The sequence below is a fragment of the Staurois parvus genome, unplaced genomic scaffold (assembly GCF_062004578.1).
Source record: "Staurois parvus isolate SC_StPar_1 unplaced genomic scaffold, SC_StPar_1.0 ptg000149l, whole genome shotgun sequence".
In the NCBI taxonomy this organism is placed as follows: domain Eukaryota; kingdom Metazoa; phylum Chordata; class Amphibia; order Anura; family Ranidae; genus Staurois; species Staurois parvus.
In genome coordinates this window covers 6,244,865-6,265,758 of record NW_028317945.1, presented here as the reverse complement: position 1 = coordinate 6,265,758, position 20,894 = coordinate 6,244,865, and the positions used below count along the sequence as shown (strand labels likewise).

At 42.2% G+C, this 20,894-nt stretch overlaps 1 protein-coding gene across 2 annotated transcripts in view; it reads left to right on the top strand.

The window, feature by feature from the left end:
• The window catches only part of NOL12 (nucleolar protein 12), a 58,115-nt gene that overhangs the window by 22,610 nt on the left and 14,611 nt on the right, over nt 1-20,894 (top strand). For both annotated transcript variants that reach the window (XM_089674279.1, XM_089674280.1), the window contains exon 5: nt 4,528-4,670. In XM_089674279.1, the coding sequence (XP_089530405.1) occupies nt 4,528-4,670 (143 nt within the window). The remainder of the gene's footprint in view (nt 1-4,527; nt 4,671-20,894) is intronic.

The window sequence follows — 20,894 nt, the reverse complement described above, 5'->3', positions numbered from 1 at the left end:
CTTGGCCAACTCATACACTCTCATGGCTTCAACTACCACCTCTATGCCGACGACACACAAATCTATCTCTCAACCCCCCACCTCACCCCCTTGGTCTCAGCCCGAATCACACACCTACTGAGCGACATATCAGACTGGATGTCGCTCCACTGAACCTCTCCAATTGAACCTCTCCAAAACCGAGTTTCTTGTCTTCCCCCCCCAGCCCGGACACCACCCCCCCATTGATTTCTCCGTCACATCCAACAACGCTACCATCAAACCCGCCCTGCAGGCCAGAGTACTGGGTGTCATTCTGGACTCCAACCTATCCTTCCAGCCCCAAGTCCAATCTTTAACAAACTCGTGCAGACTCCACCTCCGCAACATCGCCAAAATCCGCACGTTCCTAACCCCAGAAACCACTAAACAGCTCATCCACTCTCTCATCATATCACGACTCGACTACTGCAACTCCCTCCTCACTGGCCTGCCTCGCCGCTGGCTATCCCCGCTTCAGTCGATCCTGAATACGGCTGCCAGACTCATTCACCTTTCCAACCGCTCTGTCTCCGCCACCCCCCTCTGCCAATCCCTCCACTGGCTTCCGATTGCGCAACGGATCAAATTCAAAATCCTAACGCTGACGTACAAAGCTGTCCACCATACTGCCCCGAACTACATCACTGACCTAATATCCAATATACCGCCCAGCACGCACACTCCGCTCCTCACAAGACCTCCTTCTCTCTAGTTCCCTGGTCTCCTCCTCCCATGCCCGCCTCCAGGACTTCTCCAGGGTGTCACCCATCCTCTGGAACTCCCTGCCCCAACCCATCAGATTATCACCTACTCTCCTCTCCTTTAGGCGCACCCTGAAAACCCATCTCTTCAGGGAAGCCTACCCCACCCCCTGCTAACTTGCCGACCTCCTCCACTCTTCCTACCACTCCATCCCCCACAGCTATCTCCTCCTGTGCCACCATCGCCTCCCTCCTAGATTGTAAGCTGGAAAGAGCAGGGCCCTCGAACCCCTCGTGTATCACATTGTATTGGTATTGTTCTGTCACATGTTCTGTCCCCCTTTGTAATGTACGGCGCTGAGCGAACTATTGGCGCTTTATAAATACTGTATAATAATAAGTCGCCCTTGACACTAGTGCAGTGATCAGTAAAAAAAATCTGTACACTGTACTAATGACACTGGTGACAGGGCAGTGAAGGGGTTAACGGGGGGCGATCAGGGGGTTAAATGTGACCTATGTGTGATTTTATTGTGTGTGTGCTGTTTTTACTCGCATGGATCTTCTTTCTTCTCTCTCTGGGATGGAATGTGCCCAGGGAGAGAAGATTGCATCGTTTCCTATACCTGTGTAAATGTAAACACAGGTACAGGATGATGTGTGATCGGCCAGGGATCAATCAGCAGATCCAGGCTGAACATCACTGGTCTGAATCTGCTGATTGTTCTGTCGGGCACCGAATCACGGCACCATAGGCGTGCGCGCCCCCGGTCCACGATCACAGCAGGAGCGCAAGTCGCATACATATACGTGATTTTTGCATAGAGTGTCCGCCCTGTAACAGTATTACTGCTGTAGGGCAGACCTTAAGTGGTTAAAGACTTAAATAAATCCCTCTTAATGTGTTAATTGTTTTCATCTTGGATAGATTTTATTTGCCAGTAGGTAGTATTTTCCACCAGCTTGCTGGTGCTTAACGTCTCATTCCTCAACTGCTAGACCTTGTACTGATGTAGGGGATGAAGTGTGGAACCACATTGCACAATGGTGGCTAGAGGCACCTACCCTCCTGAAAATATTAAATGCTAAAGATTCTTACAGAGGCTTCAGCACTGGAACGGAGGGATGGTAGGAGATACTAGACTCTAGAACACTTTAAGAAAATTCCTTCATATACCCATTCTGTTATTTAAACAAAGCTTTGAACTTCATGTAAATTGTGATTGCAGCACAAGTTAAGATAGTTGTTTGTCCATCAACATAATGCAAAACAAATGGCATAAAGTGATAGTGTGAGCGCTGCACATAGTGTCTGCTGTCAATCTGTAAACATTAAAGCAGTAGTTGGAATAACTTTATTTTAAGTTGAACCTTTCACCACAAAAGTTGCATAGGAAAGAAAAGTGTTTTTGGAAACAAGCTTTCCTCTTTTCACCAAAACCTAAAGTCTTAATTGTACAGTATAAGCAAACTTATAGTCATAGACATTTTGTTTTATATGCAGGCTTCTACAGTCTATGGTGACAAGTCCTGTACTTTTTCCAAGATAAGGCATTTACATTCAAAATTCACATTATTTTAGTTTTGCATAGACTTAGGTAATTTGAATTTACTTGGGTGCACACTACAGTAGCAATGCACATTTGAGTTTATTAAACTCTAGCGGCAAAAGAGGGAAGATTCTATTTCCAGGTGGAAATAGCATGGGGTTTATAATGGTGACAGGGTTGTAGTGCTCTAGCAGAAGTAAACTTTTTGAGGTTGAACTTGTGCCTACGATATGCAAGTACAATGCTGTACCTGTAAAAACCTTCATTGTGTATACATCCAAAAGCCTGAGACTGCAGCTGGGCACTGCCATCTTGGATGTCACTTTTGTGACAATCTGTAGTATTCCCTCTTGCTCCTCCCCCAGCAGCTATCAAATCGTTATGTAGGGAGTGGTGGGGATGCTGGACAATTAAAGACTCTCAGAAGAGGAGGAAGCTAGTACTGAGAGGGTTCTTCAGCTCATGGCATGGCTAGTATTAAAAATGTCTTCAACATTTACTGAACAGCTCCGATTCAGTATGACTTGACTACTGTTGGCTAAAAGCCTATGATATGCAAGGAGGAAGGGGGCTGTGCTGGGGAATGAACTCTTGCAGCATCACAAAGTCTAGTAGGTTTAAAGGTACATTGCAGGTGAATGAAAATAATTTATGGAAAGGAAGAACACTGCAAGTAATTGAAAATATCTGTAACCCCCAGCAGACTCAGAGCTGTCACTCAAGTGACACTCTGTGGTATTCCCCTTCACTCTTTCCCTGGAAGCTACCTAAAAGTTTATGTAGAGAGTCAAGGGGTGGGCTGACATACTGGGCCATGTTGACTGTTCTGCAGTAGTCAGATTTTCTAGTTAAGTGACATATTGTAAGTAAATAAAAATCATTTATGGAAAGGAAACACACTGCAAGTAAGTGTTTAAAATTGTCAGCCACTGATATTTGTACCTTCATCCTCTTCCCTCAGCATAAAAGTATACAGATAGTACCCATTATAGCAATGTGCTTCTACTCATCGCTGATTTTCTTCTTTAAAGGAGAAGTGTGGGATAGGCTAAATAACAAATATTACCAGATTCATGCCTCGGCTTTTATTCCTCTAGTTTTCCCAGCAGAGGCACTTCATCTGTCATGTAGGTCCCAGCAATGGTCCATTTGCTATTTGAAAGTTTAGATGGAGATGATTGCAACGTCAGCAATCCACCCCTTCTTCCTGTCCTTCCTCCACTGGGAGATATGGCCATGCCTACTGAACAGACAAACACATGAGGAGTAAACAAGTTCAGGCATTATGCCATTGCTGTACGTAAAAGTGAAAGATACATAAGTGGCATGGGCATGGCTGGATCTAGGGGGAGGTGTTGGGGTCAGCTGTGCTCACCACAGATTTCAGTTGTGGCCCTCCCATCCTCCATGGATGCTCTGTCTTGTGGGCTCTTTCTCACATCCCAGCACTGTACATGGTTTGGACTCAGGCAGCTCAGCTCTTTTCCCCCTCTTCCCCCCCCCTACTCTCACACAGCTCAAATTGATTCTCTTACAGCCTCTATCTGCTCGCTGTGTAGCTGCCTTCTATTCTGCAGTTCTGACCTTTGAAGTTCCCAGATAAAAACAGATGTGCAGCATAGAATCCAGCTACACAGTGTGCAGGTAAAAGGTGTCTGTAAGAGAATCGATCTGACCTGTCTGAGAGGATGAGGAAGGGAGAGAGGAGATGTGCCATGTGAAGTCCCGGGAGCAAGCAGACAGCCCAGAGTCGATATCCATCAAACACTGTAGAAGGAAAGGGGATGGATCCCAACAAGATTGTCAGCATGAAAATCCAGAGAAGACTGTAGCCCCTCTCATAGGTATTTACCTTGATTTTAACCGTAAGGGTGCACTTCTCAGAGGGCTGGAAAGATTTTATGTACTAGCAGCTCATAAGCAATAGGATGAAGCTAAAGTATACTCTTACTTCTTTAAATAAATAAGATTTAGGTTCAGGCTGATATCTTCCATACCTCTAATATCTGCCTGGACCATATAGGAAGAAATTCTGCCAGGTAATGGACAATGAGAAATACTGAGCGCTAGGAAACTCTAGGCGCATAGTTTTTGACAAGTTCTGATGTGTAAACAAATGTTACAGCTCACCCTAAATGTTGGCCTAACATATTATAGGCTCACTCCATATTTGAGACCATTTTATTTCCTGTATTAGAAATCTGTTTATATGTGTATAGTGTTATATTCAGTTTTTTATGATTTTTGTTTTTCAGAGGAAGCTGATGAAGTAGAGAGGCTGGTGACTGCTAAAACAGAGTCTGTTTTGTATGACCATCCCAATCACACTGTAACCGTGACAACAATTAGTGATCTGGACCTGTCTGGAGTAGGTCTTCTGCCTCCTGGCAGCATAGAGGTTTGCTTCATTTTTATTTATTTTCCAATAAAGTTTTATTGAGCATCGATAAACATAGACAAAAGCATGGGTTGTATCGATACAACAGTTTGGTAAAAAGCATCTAGCCTTATAACGAGAGTAAGTCAGACAAAAAGAGAGCAAAAAAAAAAACAACTTGGCATGGAAGTTGAAAACAGAAGAATGAGGGGGCAGACCCCAAACAACAACTTAGAGAACTAAGAGGAAAATGTGTATCTAGAAGGACAAAAAATAAACAGGTTTTGAGTAACTGTGGTCATAAGAACCTATTGTCAATATCGTGCGTAGATTCATGATAGACCAGAACATAGAATCATTGACATAAGAGAACATATTTGAGAACGGTGGATGTGGAGAAATTACACTGAGGTACGTTGATTGATAATGTGATTCTAGGTCAGGTATGAAATGTTCAGTTTAGCATGCCGGAAGCACCATCCCAGCAAAAGAAAGGGAAGAGAGAGAGAAGAAAAAAAAAAATGGGGGGGCAGGGGGAGAGAGAGGAGGGAGGGGTAGGGAAGGGGGGAAGAGTAGGGAAGGCGGAGGGGGAAGATGAGTGTTTCGAAACATAACTTAAGTTATCGAGGAAGGATGACAGAGGGGGGTAGCATGTGTCTCTCGCCCTCTCCGCCGGACGCCGAAGCATCACCCCCCCCCCCCCCCCCCCCCCCACACCATAGAAGGCCGTGAGGTGAAGGGGAAGGAGCGCAACCAGATAGGATCCCAACGTTCAATCCCTTCCTCAGAGAGGAGTAGCCTGGAGAGAACCAGTTATATACGGGTGGTCTTATAGGTGGGCTGTAATGTCTTTATTGGGGCGAAGGTTTGTCAATCAATAGAGCGAACTCTTTGGTTGTCTGAAAAGGTGTCCAACAAGCCCATTTAGAAGCAATTTTGGCAGGAGAGTCTCCGGGCAATAAAAATGAGTTCTTCCATTTCCACTATTTTACGTATGCGGATGAGCCATTGTAGTCGGAGGTTGTGGGGACCCCCAGTGAACTGGAAGATATTGTTTAGCTGCGTTAACCATGTGCATGGCTAGAGACTTAAAATAGGTTGACTGGGGAAGAGAGGAATGGTGCAGTAAGAACTGAGCAGGCTTAAAATCTAAAGTGTAGGTAGTTCGGTGTATTTCAGACCAGCAGTGTTTAATTCTAGGACATGTCCACCAGTTATGTAGAAGGGTTCCCTCCTCCTCTTATCTCCAACAAGTGTCAGGGGTATCTGGGTTAAATTTGTGGAGAAGAGCAGGGGTGCGATACCAGTGGGATGATTGAATTTTGTAACCATTTTCTTGGGTGGATACATTTACCGAGCCTTTGAGTGTGTTCAGATGAATGCGTTCCCAGTCATCTTGAGTGAAAGAAATCGAGAGGTCTCTTTCCCATGCTGCGTAAGCTGTGCCACTATTAGAAGGGTGGTCGGAGCTCAGTTGAGAGTGGATGGTGGAGATTAGATGACTTTGAGGCGATTGTTTAGAGCACAATTTCTCAAATGGGGTCAGAAGTCTAGACACCTGTCGGTTTTTATCAAGTGAGTGTAGGTAATTTTGTACAAGCAGGTATAGCCATGGTGGTATAGGGTTTGTTCCTAGGTTGGAGGCTATCTGTTCCCTGGAAAGCATTGTGTTTCTGTTAAAGAATTGGTGGGCTATCATCTTTTTGAAACGCCAATGGTCCTTGAGGAATCGCGGGTGTAAGCCTGGTGGAAAATCAGGGTTTTGACGTAGAGGGGTAAGAGGCCCTGGAACCGATGAAATCAACTTGGAACTTTTGCAAATAGTACTAAAGATGCGAAGGGTTGGGTAAATTAAAGGGTGGGTCTTTGCTTCTTGAGTATGGTGAACATGCAACCAAGCCGTAGTAAGCAAGAGGCATGGGTAAGAAAGGAGCCTCGAGAGAGACCCAGTCTTTAACAGTGACATGAGTGTTCCAATCTACTATCCTGGATAGATGGCATGCATGGAGATAATTCTGGATGTCGGGTAGGCCTATTCCCCCTTTGTGTCTGGGAAGCGCCAGTCTAGCGTAACTAATTTGTGGTCTGTGATTATTCCACAGGAAATTGGAGCAGAGGCTCCTGTAAGAAATTGTGAGGTAGGTGGATGGGTATAGTTTGTAATAGGTAGAGGAGTCACGGAAGAGCATTCATTTTGAGGATAGCGGCTCTGCCAAACCAGGAAAAGATAGGTTTGTTCCATCGGTTTAAATCATTCGTTAACTCTCGAAGAATGGGTAGATAATTCTTACTGTAGAGGTCTCGTGGGTTCTTAGGGAGCTGAATGCCTACTTCATTTTATATACAGTTTCTTGAATAAGGATTCATACCCCTTGAAATTTTCCAATTTTTTCATGCTACAATCAAAAACGTAAATGTATTTTATTGGGATTTTATGTTTCAATATTTTTATTGAAGATTTTCAGGAACAGAACATAGGAGTATTCGGTTCAATAGCAAATGTATCTATACAGCATCAAGATGATAGAGACACCAATTGGCTGGGGCTAATAGCAGGATTTAAGGCATTAACATCAGAGGTAGTCTTGGATTTGTGTAGAACCTTGGTAAGGTGTATGAGGTGATAATGGGGTATGGAATAAGGGGGATAGGGAACGGGTGGGGGGTAAATGTAACTGGGTGGAGAAAGGGGGTACCAGTCTAAAGGTGGTGGGTAATGCAGTGGTATGCATAGTATCAGAGTTGTACCGAGCAGTTAGGATTTTGTAACCAGCGAGTCCATTGAAGTTTGAATTTGTGTTTGGGTAGAGTTGTTAAAGGCGGATCTTTTTTTATTGGGATTTTATGTGATAGACCAACACAAAGTGGCTCATAGTTGTGAAGTAGAAGGAAAATGATAAATGGTTTTCAAAATTTTTTACAAATATCTGAAAAGTGTGGCATGCATTTGAATTCAGTCATCTTTACTTTGATACCCCTAACTAAAATCTAGCGAAACCGATTGCCTTCAGAAGTCACCTAATTAGTAGATAGTGTCCACCTTTGTGTAATTTATTCTCAGTATAAATACAGCTGTTCTGTGAAGCCCTCAGAGGTTTGTTAGAGAACATTAGTGAACAAACAGCATCATGAAGGCCAATGAACACACCAGCCAGGTCAGGGATAAAGTTGTGGAGAAGTTTAAAGCAGGGTTAGGTTATAAAAAAAAAAAATCCCAAGCTTTGAACATCTCACGGAGCACTGTTCAATCCATCATCTGAAAATGGAAAGAATATGGCACAACTGCATATCTACCAAGACATGTCCGTCCACCTAAACTGACAGGCCGGGCAAGGAGAACATTAATCAGAGATGCAGCCCATGGTCACTCTGGAGGTGCTACAGAGATCCTGTGAACACATTCTCTCACCTGAGCTGTGGATAACTATTAGTTGTGCACTCCACAAATCTAGCCTTTATGACTCAGTGGTGCTGAATACAAATGCACGCCACCCTTTTCTGATATTTATTTGTAAAAAATTTTGAAAACCATATATTTTCCTTCCACTTCACAATTGGTGCCACTTTTTGTTGGTCTGTCACATAAAATCTCAATAAAATACATTTGTTTTTGGTTGTAACATGACAAAATGTAGAAAATTTCAAGGGGTATTTATACTTTTTCAAGGCACTGTATATTTCAGCAAAACTGGGCTTGTTTCTTGAATGACTAACTCATACGTCACTAAGTGACATTTCATTCTTTTCTTTTTTTTTTTTTATTTTTTTTTATTATCTTTAAGTTTTTTATTCACTAAAAAAATCATCATAATAAACCTTTTACAAAAAAACAAACAATAAAAAAACACATTTTTACTCCCATCACCTATTGCCTTCCTCCGTCCTAAATGCTATTCATCTAATGTGGAAAAATAAACATTCTTTCTCTTTTTAATTCATGATAGGAACATAATTTCCCTTCATCTACAATATCTTTCAACCGTGCATTTCTATCTTTTACCCATTTCCCTGAGATGTAATCATTCCCCGATGGGGAAAAAAAACTCAGTTCCCAATGATATGCTACATTTTTCCATACCTTTCCAATCTTCTGAGGTGTGAGTGGGCCACATAGAAAACAATTGTTTTTCTGTATGCCCTTGCTGAGACCTGTCTTTCAAGTGCAAAAAGAAAAAAACGTAAGTCGCCACAAGTAGTGTGAATGAGCCCTTGGGGGCATTATTTTTCAAAGCAGTGTTAAACCCAAAAACTGAAATTTTGCAGTTTACCAATTTGATGGTTCTATTAGTTTTTTCCTCCCCTTTATTTTGACCTGGTGATTCGGCCACTAGCAGTGTCAGTTAATCAACCTCCCAGATAGTGCCCATTAGTGCCAGATTGCTTGCCACCCTATGGCAGTCCCACTATAAGTTGCTGATCCCTACCATTACAGTATAGCGTCTATAGTTGCTTAAATTCCAGTATTTATCCCATAGTTTATAACTTTTGCACAGACCAATTAATATACACTTCATGGGATTTTTATTTTATTTTACCAAAGGCATGTAGCAGAATACACTTCAGCTTCCGCTTCCGATGGCCTAGGCGATCGCAGCGGAAGTGTGAGCTGGTACCTGTGAATTTCCAGTACCCGCTCCCCAAAGGTGCCAATCCTGAACGGGGAACAGGGGACCAGTCCTTAAAGCAGGACTTCCCCTTTTGTGTGGAGCTCCACATTTAATTTATTATTATTTATTTAATTTATTTTAGTACATCCAACACTACCTTCTCAGACTGACAGTGCTGCTGTTCAAGTGTAACCCTGGTGCTCCTCCCTCCAGAGTGGAGACACTCAAAGACAAAGTGTGTTACTGGCCAGATCACCAGGTGAAAATAAAAACAGGAAAAAAAGCTTAAAAAATAAAACAAATGCCGCCACCACATTTATAGATTGGTAAACTGCAACAATTTTTACATTTTTATTTTTGAGTTTAAAACCGCTTTTAAGCTTGCATAGTGTATTCTAATACAGTGTAAACAATGTTTTACGTAAGGTTTATAAAACACATGGGGCTGCAACTGACACTGGCTATGGCAGAGAATCATAAAGCCATCTTTGATTAGTCATGTGCTATGGGTTTTAATAGATTTCACAAGCGTGGGGGATGTTTGCATAAGCCCAAATAATTAACCCCTTCACGCCTAAGGGTAAAACAGATCTTAAAGCCGATGTGTTAGCAAAACTGTACATATCATCACAGCTACTTTGTGCATCCAGGTGGATTATACCTTGTTTTTTCCGAACAAATTGGGCTTTCATTTGGTGGTAATTGGTAATGGATATCTCCTGTTTATTTATTTTGTTTGTTTTTTATTCTCAAAGAAAAACTGACAATCGCCGCAATACCACATGTGTATGTTAGTTGTTTGTACCCGTAATACGGCCCAGAAAGAATAGTGCTCATTTGGTTTTGTTTTTTTATCCTGCCACTAACTGACACTGATACTAATTTAAAATTTAAAAAATAAATAAAATACTGACCCTGACCTTGACCCAAACACTAACTCTGGCACTGACCTAGATCAAACCTTGATCTAGGTATTTTTATTTATTTATTTTTACAAACACTTTTTGTTCCTCTCTGAAAGGACAGAGAGAGAGATACAATATATCAATCTCCTCCATTCAGAGAGAGAAAACAAAGTGGGGGGGGGCTTCACAGTGACTGATCACTGTGATAGCCAATCAGAGACTGTCACACAATCATTTGACCCGGAATCGGGAGTTCCGGATCCCAATCGTTAGAATAGGACCCGGGGCTCTCACTGACACCCCGTTCTTTGTGTTGGGAGTGCGCTGTGCGGCGCGCTCCCAGCACACAGACAGGTACGCAAATTAGCAGCCCCATGGGAAAAAACCCAGTCCAGTGGGACCACTAATTTGCATACGCTCGGTGCTAAGGGGTTAACAATGGACACCGCCTTCACAGCAAATTATAGGCTTTTGTGATATTTTGATGCAAGTCTCTGCCCCATATTTGCTTGCAGTGTTACCATAGCATAGCGTCCTGTACCTGTGTACAGCACAATACCCTGATGTAGCCTCCTGAATTGTGTGACCTGTGCTAAAAGCTCCCATATCTAAGGATTAACTGTCACAATGTTGTAATGAGCCATATATGTGAGGGATTACAGTTTAAATCAGGGGGTTCCATTAACCACTTCAATACTGGACACTTTCACCCCTTCCTGCCCAGGGCATTTTTAAGCTTTCAGCACTATCACCTTTCGAATGAGTTTAGGAAAAATAACCCAAATCCGTGTATATTTAGTCTGTGTGAAAGTTAATCTACAAACATAGGTATATACTGTATACTTGAAAATTGATCTGTCCTTATGTATTGACGGCCTATCTCATTTCTTGAAGCCCTATAATGTCAGGGCAATACATATACCCCCAAATAACTCCTTTTTGGAAAGTAGATAGTCTAAGGTATTTAGTAAGAGGCATGGTGAGTTTTTTGAAGTTTGTAATTTTTGTTAAAAAATTTTTGGAAAATGAAGAAATTAAATATTTTTTTTTCATTTAAACTTATGTCACCAGTGCAGTACAGCATCATCATATGAAGGGTGTGGTGGTGATCAGGGATACTGACTGGTGACAATTTGTAAAAAAAAAAATAAATTTTTTTTTTGTTACATACTGTGACCAGAGTAGTGCAGTGTTACCATAGTGACACTACTACTCTGGGAAGGTAATCTGGATTTTTTTTTTTTTTTATACAGTAATTTCTTATAACAGTGATGATCACTGTTATAAGCAATTGTTTTAACTGTCATGAATGGCTGTCATTCATGACAGCTTGCTTACTATTGTGATGCTGTGATTGGTTACAGCTATCACATTGTACAAAGCTGCTGTGAATGGCCTTGTACTATGTGATCGGTCATATTAGTAAGCAAGCTGTCAGAGCTGTGAAATTGTGGAATAGACTTGCTTTAAAAAAGGCCTGGATTCTTTCTTGGATACACAGAATATAACTGGTTACTAACATTTATAGATAAAGTTGATCCAGGGAATATCCGATTGCCTCACAGGGGATAAGAAAGAAATTTTTTTCCCTGCAGGAGCAAATTGGATTTTGCTTTGCTGGGTTTTTTTTTTTGCCTTCCTCTGGATCAGCTGTGGGTATGGGATTATAACTTTTTTTTTTTTAATGGTTGAACTGGATGGACTTTTGTCTTTTTTCAGCCAGAATAACGATGTAACTACAGGCATACCTCGGTTTACGAATCTAATTTGTTCTGAGGGACTTTTCGAATAGCGTAATAGGAATACATTGAAAACCAATTAATCCGTTCCAGAGGTCAGAAAAAAGTAAACACTGATAAAATACCGCATGAGTTATTTTATCAAGTCGTGGTATTTTAGTATTGACAACCATGTGTTAATGTTTCAGCTGTCAGCGGGGTTCCCCACTGACAGCTGAATGTAAAAGAATTGCCGGCAATTTAAAAAAATAAATAAAAAAACAGCGTGGGGTCCCCCCTCCCATCCATGCCAAGCCCTTTGGGTCTGATATGAATTTTGAGGGGAACTCCCACTCCAAAATTTAAAAAAAAATGGCGTGGCCCCCCCAAAATCCATACCAGACCCTTATTTAAGCATGCAGCCTGGCAGGGCAGGAAAGGGGAGGGTTCGAGGTCCCCCCCCCCCTTCCCTCCTGAACCATACCAGGCCACATGCCCTCAACATGGTGAGGTGCTTTGGGGCAAGGGGGGTCCCCCCCCAAAGCTTCTTGTCCCCATGTTGATGTGGACAAGGGTCTCTTCCCCACAACCCTGGCAGGTGGTTGGGGTCTGCGGGTAGGGAAATCATCGGAATCTGGAAGCCCCCTTTAAGAAGGGGGGGCCCCGAGTTCCCAGCCCCCCTTCCCTATGTGAATGAGTATGGTGTACATGGTCCCGCTACTTCACAAAAAAAAAAAAAAGTGTAGTGTGAAAAGACATGACACGGTTCTTTGACATGTCCTTTATTAAAAGAATGTCCCTCGCAGTAGATCCAACATCAATCACGATATCCGCCACCACCACGAAAAAAGAATTTAAAAAAAAAAAGGCTTTTTTATTTTATTATAGTGCTGGTTTTTAAATGTAATTACTGGCTTTTTTTTCTCTCTTCACTATAGCTGAGATTCAGCTGTCACTTTCCCCCAGCTAAAAGAAAGTAAGTTTCCTTTTAGTTTATTTCCCCAAGTTCAAAGAAACAATGTTTCCTTTTAGTTTTTTAAAAGAAACATTTTCTTTTAACTCGGGGAAAGTGACAGCTAATTTTGTGAGCTATAGTGAAGAAAAAAAAAAGCCGGCAATTGGATATAAAAATCGGCACCGTCATACACTTTGTATTATGAAAAAAATGTGTAAACCAAGACATTATTTTTCAGTGGATTTTCATTTGTAAACCGCGAATTATGTTAATCGAGGTACACCTGTATATGAATGGAAGCTATTCATGACAGTTTTGTTTTTGTTGATCGTTCTAACCAGCTGCATACCGAGCACTGTGATCTGCAGTTTCCGGTGGTCACAGGATTGTGTCATGAAGCGCTCCTGGGAGAGTGTCCCTGGTTTCCCTCAGAGTAAAGAACCACCCCAATGCCATATAATGACTATATGGCAGGAGGGAAGTAGTTAATGGACACTTTCTTAGTTTAACCACGTCAGTACCAGCATGTTACATCTTTCATGTCCAGGACATTTTTTAGTGTGCTTTGTGCTCTGACAAGTACTCTTCACAGAGCCTTTTTTAGCTGTACTTAAGAACCACTGGGATTTTACTTTTTACTAAAAGCATATGGATGCTGCCATTGCTGACCTGTACTGTTGAAAATACTTTGCATACACTCTTCAGCAAGGACGCTTTTAGAAGTCAACTAAGAGCTGCAGCACCCCCTACCAGCTGTTTACTTTTAATATACTAAGCAATCTAACTATATGCCTTCTTGTATACATATATCACATGACCAATGGAATTTTCTTTGCTACATACAGTGGGGATCGAAAGTTTGGGCACCCCAGCTAAAAATTTGTATTAATGTGCATAAAGAAACCAAGGAAAGATGGAAAAATCTCCAAGAGGCATCAAATTACAGATTAGACATTCTTATAATATGTCAACAAAAGTTAGATTTTATTTCCATCATTTACACTTTCAAAATAACAGAAAACAAAAAAATGGTGTCTGCAAAAGTTTGGGCACCCTGCAGAGTTAATATCTTGTACTGCCCCCTTTGGCAAGTATCACAGCTTGTAAACGCTTTTTGTAGCCAGCCAAGAGTCTTTCAATTCTTGTTTGAGGTATCTTTGCCCATTCTTCCTTACAAAAGTCTTCCAGTTCTTTGAGATTTCTGGGCTGTCTGTCACGCACTGCTCTTTTAAGGTCTATCCATAGATTTTCAATTATGTTGAGGTCAGGATTGTGAAGGCCATGGCAAAACCTTCAGTTTACGCCTCTTGATGTAATCCCCCGTGGATTTCGAGGTGTGTTTAGGATCATTATCCATTTGTAGAAGCCATCCTCTCTTTAACTTCAGCTTTTTCACAGATGGCATCAAGTTACCATCCAAAATTTGCTGAAATTTTATTGAATCCATTTTTCCTTCTACTCGTGAGATGTTCCCTGTGCCACTGGCTGCAACACAACCCCAAAGCATGATTGATCCAACCCCATGCTTAACAGTTGGACAGAGGTTCTTTTCATTAAATTCTGTGCCCCTTCTTCTCCAAACGTACCTTTGCTCATTCCGGACAAAAAGTTCAATTTTAACCTCATTGGTCCACAGCACTTGTTTCCAAAATGCATCAGGCTTGTCTGTATGTTCATTTGCAAAGTTCAAACGATGATTTTTGTGGTGAGGACGTAGAAGAGGTTTTCTTCTGATGACTCTTCCATGAAGACCATATTTGTACAAGTATCTCTTTATAGTGGAATAGTGTACCACAACTCCAGTGTCTGCCAGATCTTTCTGGAGGGATCGTGCAGTCAAACGTGGGTTTTGAATTGTTTTTCTCACAATCCTGCGAGCTGTTCTGTCTGATATTTTTCTTGGTCTTCCAGATCTTGCTTTACCTTCCACTGTTCCTGATGACTGCCATTTCTTAATTACATTCCGAACAGAGGATATTGACATCTGAAAACGCTTTGCTATCTTCTTATAGCCTTCTCCAGCTTTGTGAGCGTCAACTATTTTAAGTTTCAGTTTTCTAGACAACTGCTTAGAAGAACCCATGGTGCTGATTGTTGGGGCAAGGTCAGATGAGTCTGGGCATTTAAAACCTTTGAGATTGACATCACCTGGTCTTCCCAGATGATGATTGAGAACAATCCATGACACTGGCAAGTCTCAGCTTTGCAAAGGGGGCAGTGCATGCTATAAATTCTGCAGGGTGCCCAAACTTTTGCAGGCACCATTTTTTTGTTTTCTGTTATTTTGAAAGTGTAAATGATGGAAATAAAATCTAACTTTTGTTGACATATTATAAGAATGTCGAATCTGTAATTTGATGCCTTTTGGAGATTTTTCCATCTTTCCTTGGCTTCTTTATGCACATTAATACAAATTTTTAGCTGGGGTGCCCAAACTTTCGATCCCCACTGTATGTCATGTTCTATACTGTTTGGAGTGTATGTTCCTTGATGTATCTGTTCTGTGTATGTTTGTGCTGTAAATAGGTCCTCTCCACCACCTTTATTTCCTGGGAGAAGTGTTGCCAACCACCGAAGTGAAATTTACTAACAGGATGCCCAAATTTTACAAATGGCACCAAAAATGTTTTTTTTCTGACCAAAATCATGAAATATACTGACAGCCACATTTTTATTGACACTTCAAAAATTACTTAACATTCCTGTTTTAAGTGCAAATATCAATATGTAAGCTACAAACATGTAACTAGTGCTAGTACAAATGTGTTTAAGTTATAACAAAAGTCAAAAACCATATTTCTCCATTCACATGAAGGTCAGGTTAATATAACCCAACCAGCACAGAGTCCCCCCTTACATAAGAGTCTGCAGGATTCTTTCATACAGTGCAAGGGGACCTCTGATGTAAAGGGGAACTCTGGAAACTCTGATATAGAGGGGACTCTAGTGACCACAGACCACCTTTCGCAGAGTGAATACACTAAGGTAAGGGGGGTTACTGTATAAGGGGGAACCTTTATATCAGTGTCCCCTTTACATTACTGTATTCACTCCTCTCTTCCCCCCCCCCCCCCCTTTACATTAGCAACACCCTCCCAATGTGACAATGCCACAATGTATTTGGATGATTTCTAGCCTACTCCTATTATCTGAACAATCGAAAAATTTGTATTCTGTAACACATATTCACTCTGCCCTGTGAGTGGCACTGCTGTTTCACACATTTCACAGAGCCTATCATTTGAACTACAGAGGTGTTGAGAGGAGGAATTTCAGGAGGCAGTGTTAGTACAGGAATCACAGCTTGCAGGCAGCAAGGTACCGTGGGATATGTAGCCCTTAAAAATCATAAGTAAACCACAGAGGAGAAGATGTAAAGCAGGGGTGGGGATTACCTGAACAACTTGGTAGAAGTCAAATATCACCTGGCACGGGCGGCTTGGCCGGGATCTGTACCGAGGAAGACGTGTTCAGCCTGAGATCCGCTCCTACCTGATCTTGGCTAACATCCTGCGCCATCAAATTGCTACCCTAGGGCACATCTTCCGGCGTCTCATGATGTCTCCAGGTAAGCCCAAACTGATCAAAGCTCCGGCGGGCTCCTCCCGCACTCCGCCGCCGGAGGCAGTCTTGGGCATGAGGTCTCCTCACACTAGTCTCTGTGGGTACGCATACTGCCTCAGCAGATATGGAGTATGCTGCTCTGAGCACCGCTGATCTTCTTGTAGATATTACCTCCTGCAAAGAGACCCTCACCTCTAAAACAGTCTACGAATATCAGCCTCATCCACCATGTTATGGAGAAGTTCTGGAGAGACTCTCGGAGGCCAAATCCCACCGTGGAGGACACAGTGCACGCAGATTCTAGGGAGATTCGTGCACTGCAGTGACAAGTGAAAGCCCTCCAGGAGAAATATGTGGACATGGAGAATGGACTCCGTCGTAATAACCTACATGTGGTTGGGTATTCCTGAGTGGGCAGAAGGTTCTAAACTTGCCGAGTTTGCGGAGCAATTCCTCACCAATCTCCTAGGCCTGCAAGATTTACCTCCCACATTTGTGGTTGAGACAGCCTGTAGAGTCCCCCAAGCCCCAACGATTCCAGGTGCTCCAGCATGGCCTGTTCTTGTTAAACTTCTCAACTACTGCGATCGAGACATGTTCCTTGCAGCTGCGAGGAGCAAGCCAGACCTGATCTACGAAAACTCCAAGATTTCCATTTTTCCTAACTTTTCTCCTGAAGTCCAGTAGATGGTCCTTTACTGATGTCCACAGTATTTTTTTTTTAATATCGGATATTTATTTTTCTTTATAATTTTAAATAATTCAAAGGTTTTTTTGTTTGTTTGTAGTGTACACTATTTTCACGTAATTTTCACTTATTGTTGGAGTGTACACGGAATGATTTTTGCATGATTCACGTGTCACTCAATTGAATCTGATTATATTTTTGGTGCACTTATTTATTGTTTGCACTGATTTAGTATATACATACGATTAAGGTATATACATTTATTTGATATTTAGAAGGTAATACACTTTTGTAGTTTATTTTCTTTTGAGGTATCACAAGGTTTGGAATGAAAATTGAAAGTTCAGCACACTGGATTGAGATATTTTTGGTGGACTATTGATTTATTGGACTTTTATTACTTTTGGACATTTTTATTTTATTTTTTTTTATATTTTGGAGCATTTATTTGATTTGATTGGAATAGGGTATATTTATATTATTGATCTTATTTCATATATGGGCTTTGGAATATAGGTGAAGGAAAAGGTTTATTATAGTAAACCTACACAACACCTCTGTCCTCTCCTGGAATGTGAGAGGTTTAAACTCCAAACACAAATGTGCTCTTATGTTCCAATATCTTATAACTCATAATCCCCATATAGTTATGCTACAAGAAATGCATCTGATGGGCAGCAAAACTCTAGCTTTGAAGCGCCCCTGGATCCAAAAGGCATTTCATGCCACATACTCCTATTCTAGAGCGGTGTATGTTTTCATTAGATGATGATTCCTCTCCTGTGTGATAGAAGAGGTTGTCACTGATCCACAGGGCAAGTTTGTGCTGTTGGTACTTACTGTATCTAATCAGAAATGTATCATAGTAAATGTATATTTATCACCTCCATTTAAGGTAGAAGTTTTGTACATGTTGCTGGAGAAGCTGACCCCTCATTTGCCCTGCTAAACTCCTCCTTATGGGAGACTTCAATGCCACCCTCTCCCCCGATCTGGACAGACCTACTCCCTCATCAACCTACACTACTGATCTCTCCACGTGGGCCCAGGCAGCTGTACTTACTAAGATAATGTGCTGGAAGAACCCTGAATCTAGAGCAAATTCCTGCTTCTCCACTACCTATAAAACCTCCAGAATTGATTTGGCTTTCACCAACCCATCCCACCTTATTGATCTGCGGGAGGTTAAATTTTTACCCGCTGGTCTGTCTGATCATTGTCCCCTTTTTCTTAAGGTGTGCACTACTCAACTACGTTCCCGAGCTCTGTAGCGCTTACACCCTCAGTGGATCCGACACCCTAATTCTCAAGAACATCTGCCTTTAGAAGACTATTGGCCCGCTAATGTTGGTTCTGCTTCTCCAGACATCATTTGGGATGCCTTTTAAGGCATCGACTAGAGGGCTGTATATTTATACCATAGCTGCTATAAAGGCAGAACAATCTGCCCATACCTCTACTCTGCAAGACTTGGTAGAGGACAGTGCCCGACGGTATTCTGAGTCCCCCTCACCCGACAATTTTGACCATTTTATGGCGATAAGGAGGGAACTCCATCTTCATCTGTCTGGGGTAACGCAATTTGCCCTAAGCAGTTGCAGGCAAGAGTTTTTTTTTTTTAACAGGGAGATAAAAATTGCAGGTTCCTGGCTATGTTGGCACAGCATGAACATCCACTTACTATCATACTTGAGCTCCGTAAGTCCTCTGGGGAAACTGTTTCTGCACAAGAAGCCATATAAGATGAATTTATCCTATTCTACACTGTTATATTCTTCCTCTCTCTCATCGGACGTCCGCCCAGCATCACTGGCTTCCGTTTTGGATCCCTTAGCGTTAGGTTGGTTGTCCGATCGGAAGCGTATTCCTCTGGTTCACGAGATTACCTCGGAGGAAGTTATGGCTGCTATAGGTTCGTTTTCTAATGGCAAATATCCCGGCCCTGATGGCCTTCCAATTGAGTTTTACAAAGAACATGTGGAATTATTGGCTCCGCAGCTGGCCTCCTTATATAATACCTGTCCTCAACTCTGGATCCTTACCATTATCTATGCAAGAGGTGCACATAATCCTTATTCTCAAACCAGCGAAAGACCCCACTCTATGTGCCTGCTACCGGCCCATTGCTTTACTCATTTGTGACTTTAAAATCCTTACTAAAATGCTAAATGCTAGGGTACGTAATGTTATCTCCTCCCTCATAGACGAGGATCAAACAGGCTTTATGCCGCACAGATCTACGGATATTAATATCTGCCGGTTATTCTCCAATTTTCATGCGCAACATATGAACCATAGCTACACTTGAATGATAGCTACACTTGACATAGAGAAGGATTTTGGTACTGTTGAATGGCTATATCTGTGGGAGGTGCTGAGGAGGATGGGCTTCCCTCTGTTTCATTGACTGGCTGAAAGCTATCTACCACAACTCCTGGGCTTGGGTGCGGTTGGGGGGGCCTAATCTCATCACCTTTTTCCCTTTACAGAGGTATGAGACAGGGCTGTCCTTTCTCTCCAACCTTGTTTGCTCTGGCGATAGAACCGATTGCTGAGGCCCTCAGAGTTTCTCCTAATATCAGAGGCCTACAGGTGGGCTGGTTGAGAGGGTAGTGCTTTACGCGGACAACCTTCTCCTATTCTTGAACGATGCAGGGCCCTCCCTACAAGGAGCTCCAGATGATTTAAATTTTTTTAGAGAATTTAAAGGCCAGCATATTAATTGGCATAAATCACAATTGTTACCTGTGGATGCTGAGGTGCAACAGTCGTCCTCTGGGGCTCTTACACTGCAGTGGATGGACACATTCACTTATGTGGGGATAGTGGTCTCCCATAATGCCTCTGATTTTAAGGTACTTAATTTACTTCCAGTCTTAGATGAGGTCAGGGGTAAACTGAAGGCATGGAGCAATCTCCCCCTCTCTCTAATTGGCTGCATTCATTTGCTTAAAATGAAAATTCTCCCAAAATGCACTTGTTTTGTAATTCACCTCAATGGCTCCCCCAAAAATGTTTTGCACAGTTCAAATCAGCCATTTGCTTCTTTTTTTTTTTATGGGGCGCTAAGCCACCTAGATATAATTTCTCTACCCTTACCAGACCCTCTTCATGGGGAGGATTGGCCACGCCCAAGTGCTACAAGTATTACCTCGCTTCTCAATTGGTTACAGCGTATTGGTGGTTGCAACCTAAATGTACAATTTAACCCCATCTATGCTTACCACCCTGAAAGCCTGGACAATGGGTCTTTGGTTTGAATCCATTCCATCTGGCACACTGTCTCCCCATACCCCTCCTTGGCTCAAACCCTCCCTTCCCCACTTTTACACTTTTCCAGCATGCAGACGGCTTCTACTATCATTTGTGAAAGAATGGGTCGCTCTCAGGAGCTCAGTGAATTCAAGCGTTGTACTGTGATAGGTTGCCACCTGTGCAATATGTCCATCCGTAAAATGTCCTTTCTACTAATTATTCCATAGGCAACTGTTGGTGGTATTATCAAAAAGTGGAAGCAACTGGAAACAACAGCAACTCATCTGTGGTAGGCCACATAAAATGACAGAGCGGGGTCAGCGCTTACTGAAGTGCACATTGTGCAGCATTTGCCAACTGTCTGCAGAGTCAATAGCTAAGGACCTCCAAACTTAGTGTGGGCTTCAGATTAGTACAGCAACAGTGCATAGGGAGATTCATTGAATGGGTTTCCATGACCAAGCAGCAGCATCCAAGCCTTGCATCACCAAGTCCAATGCAAAGCGTCGGATGCAGTGGTGTTAAGCATGCCACCACTGGACTTTAGAGCAGA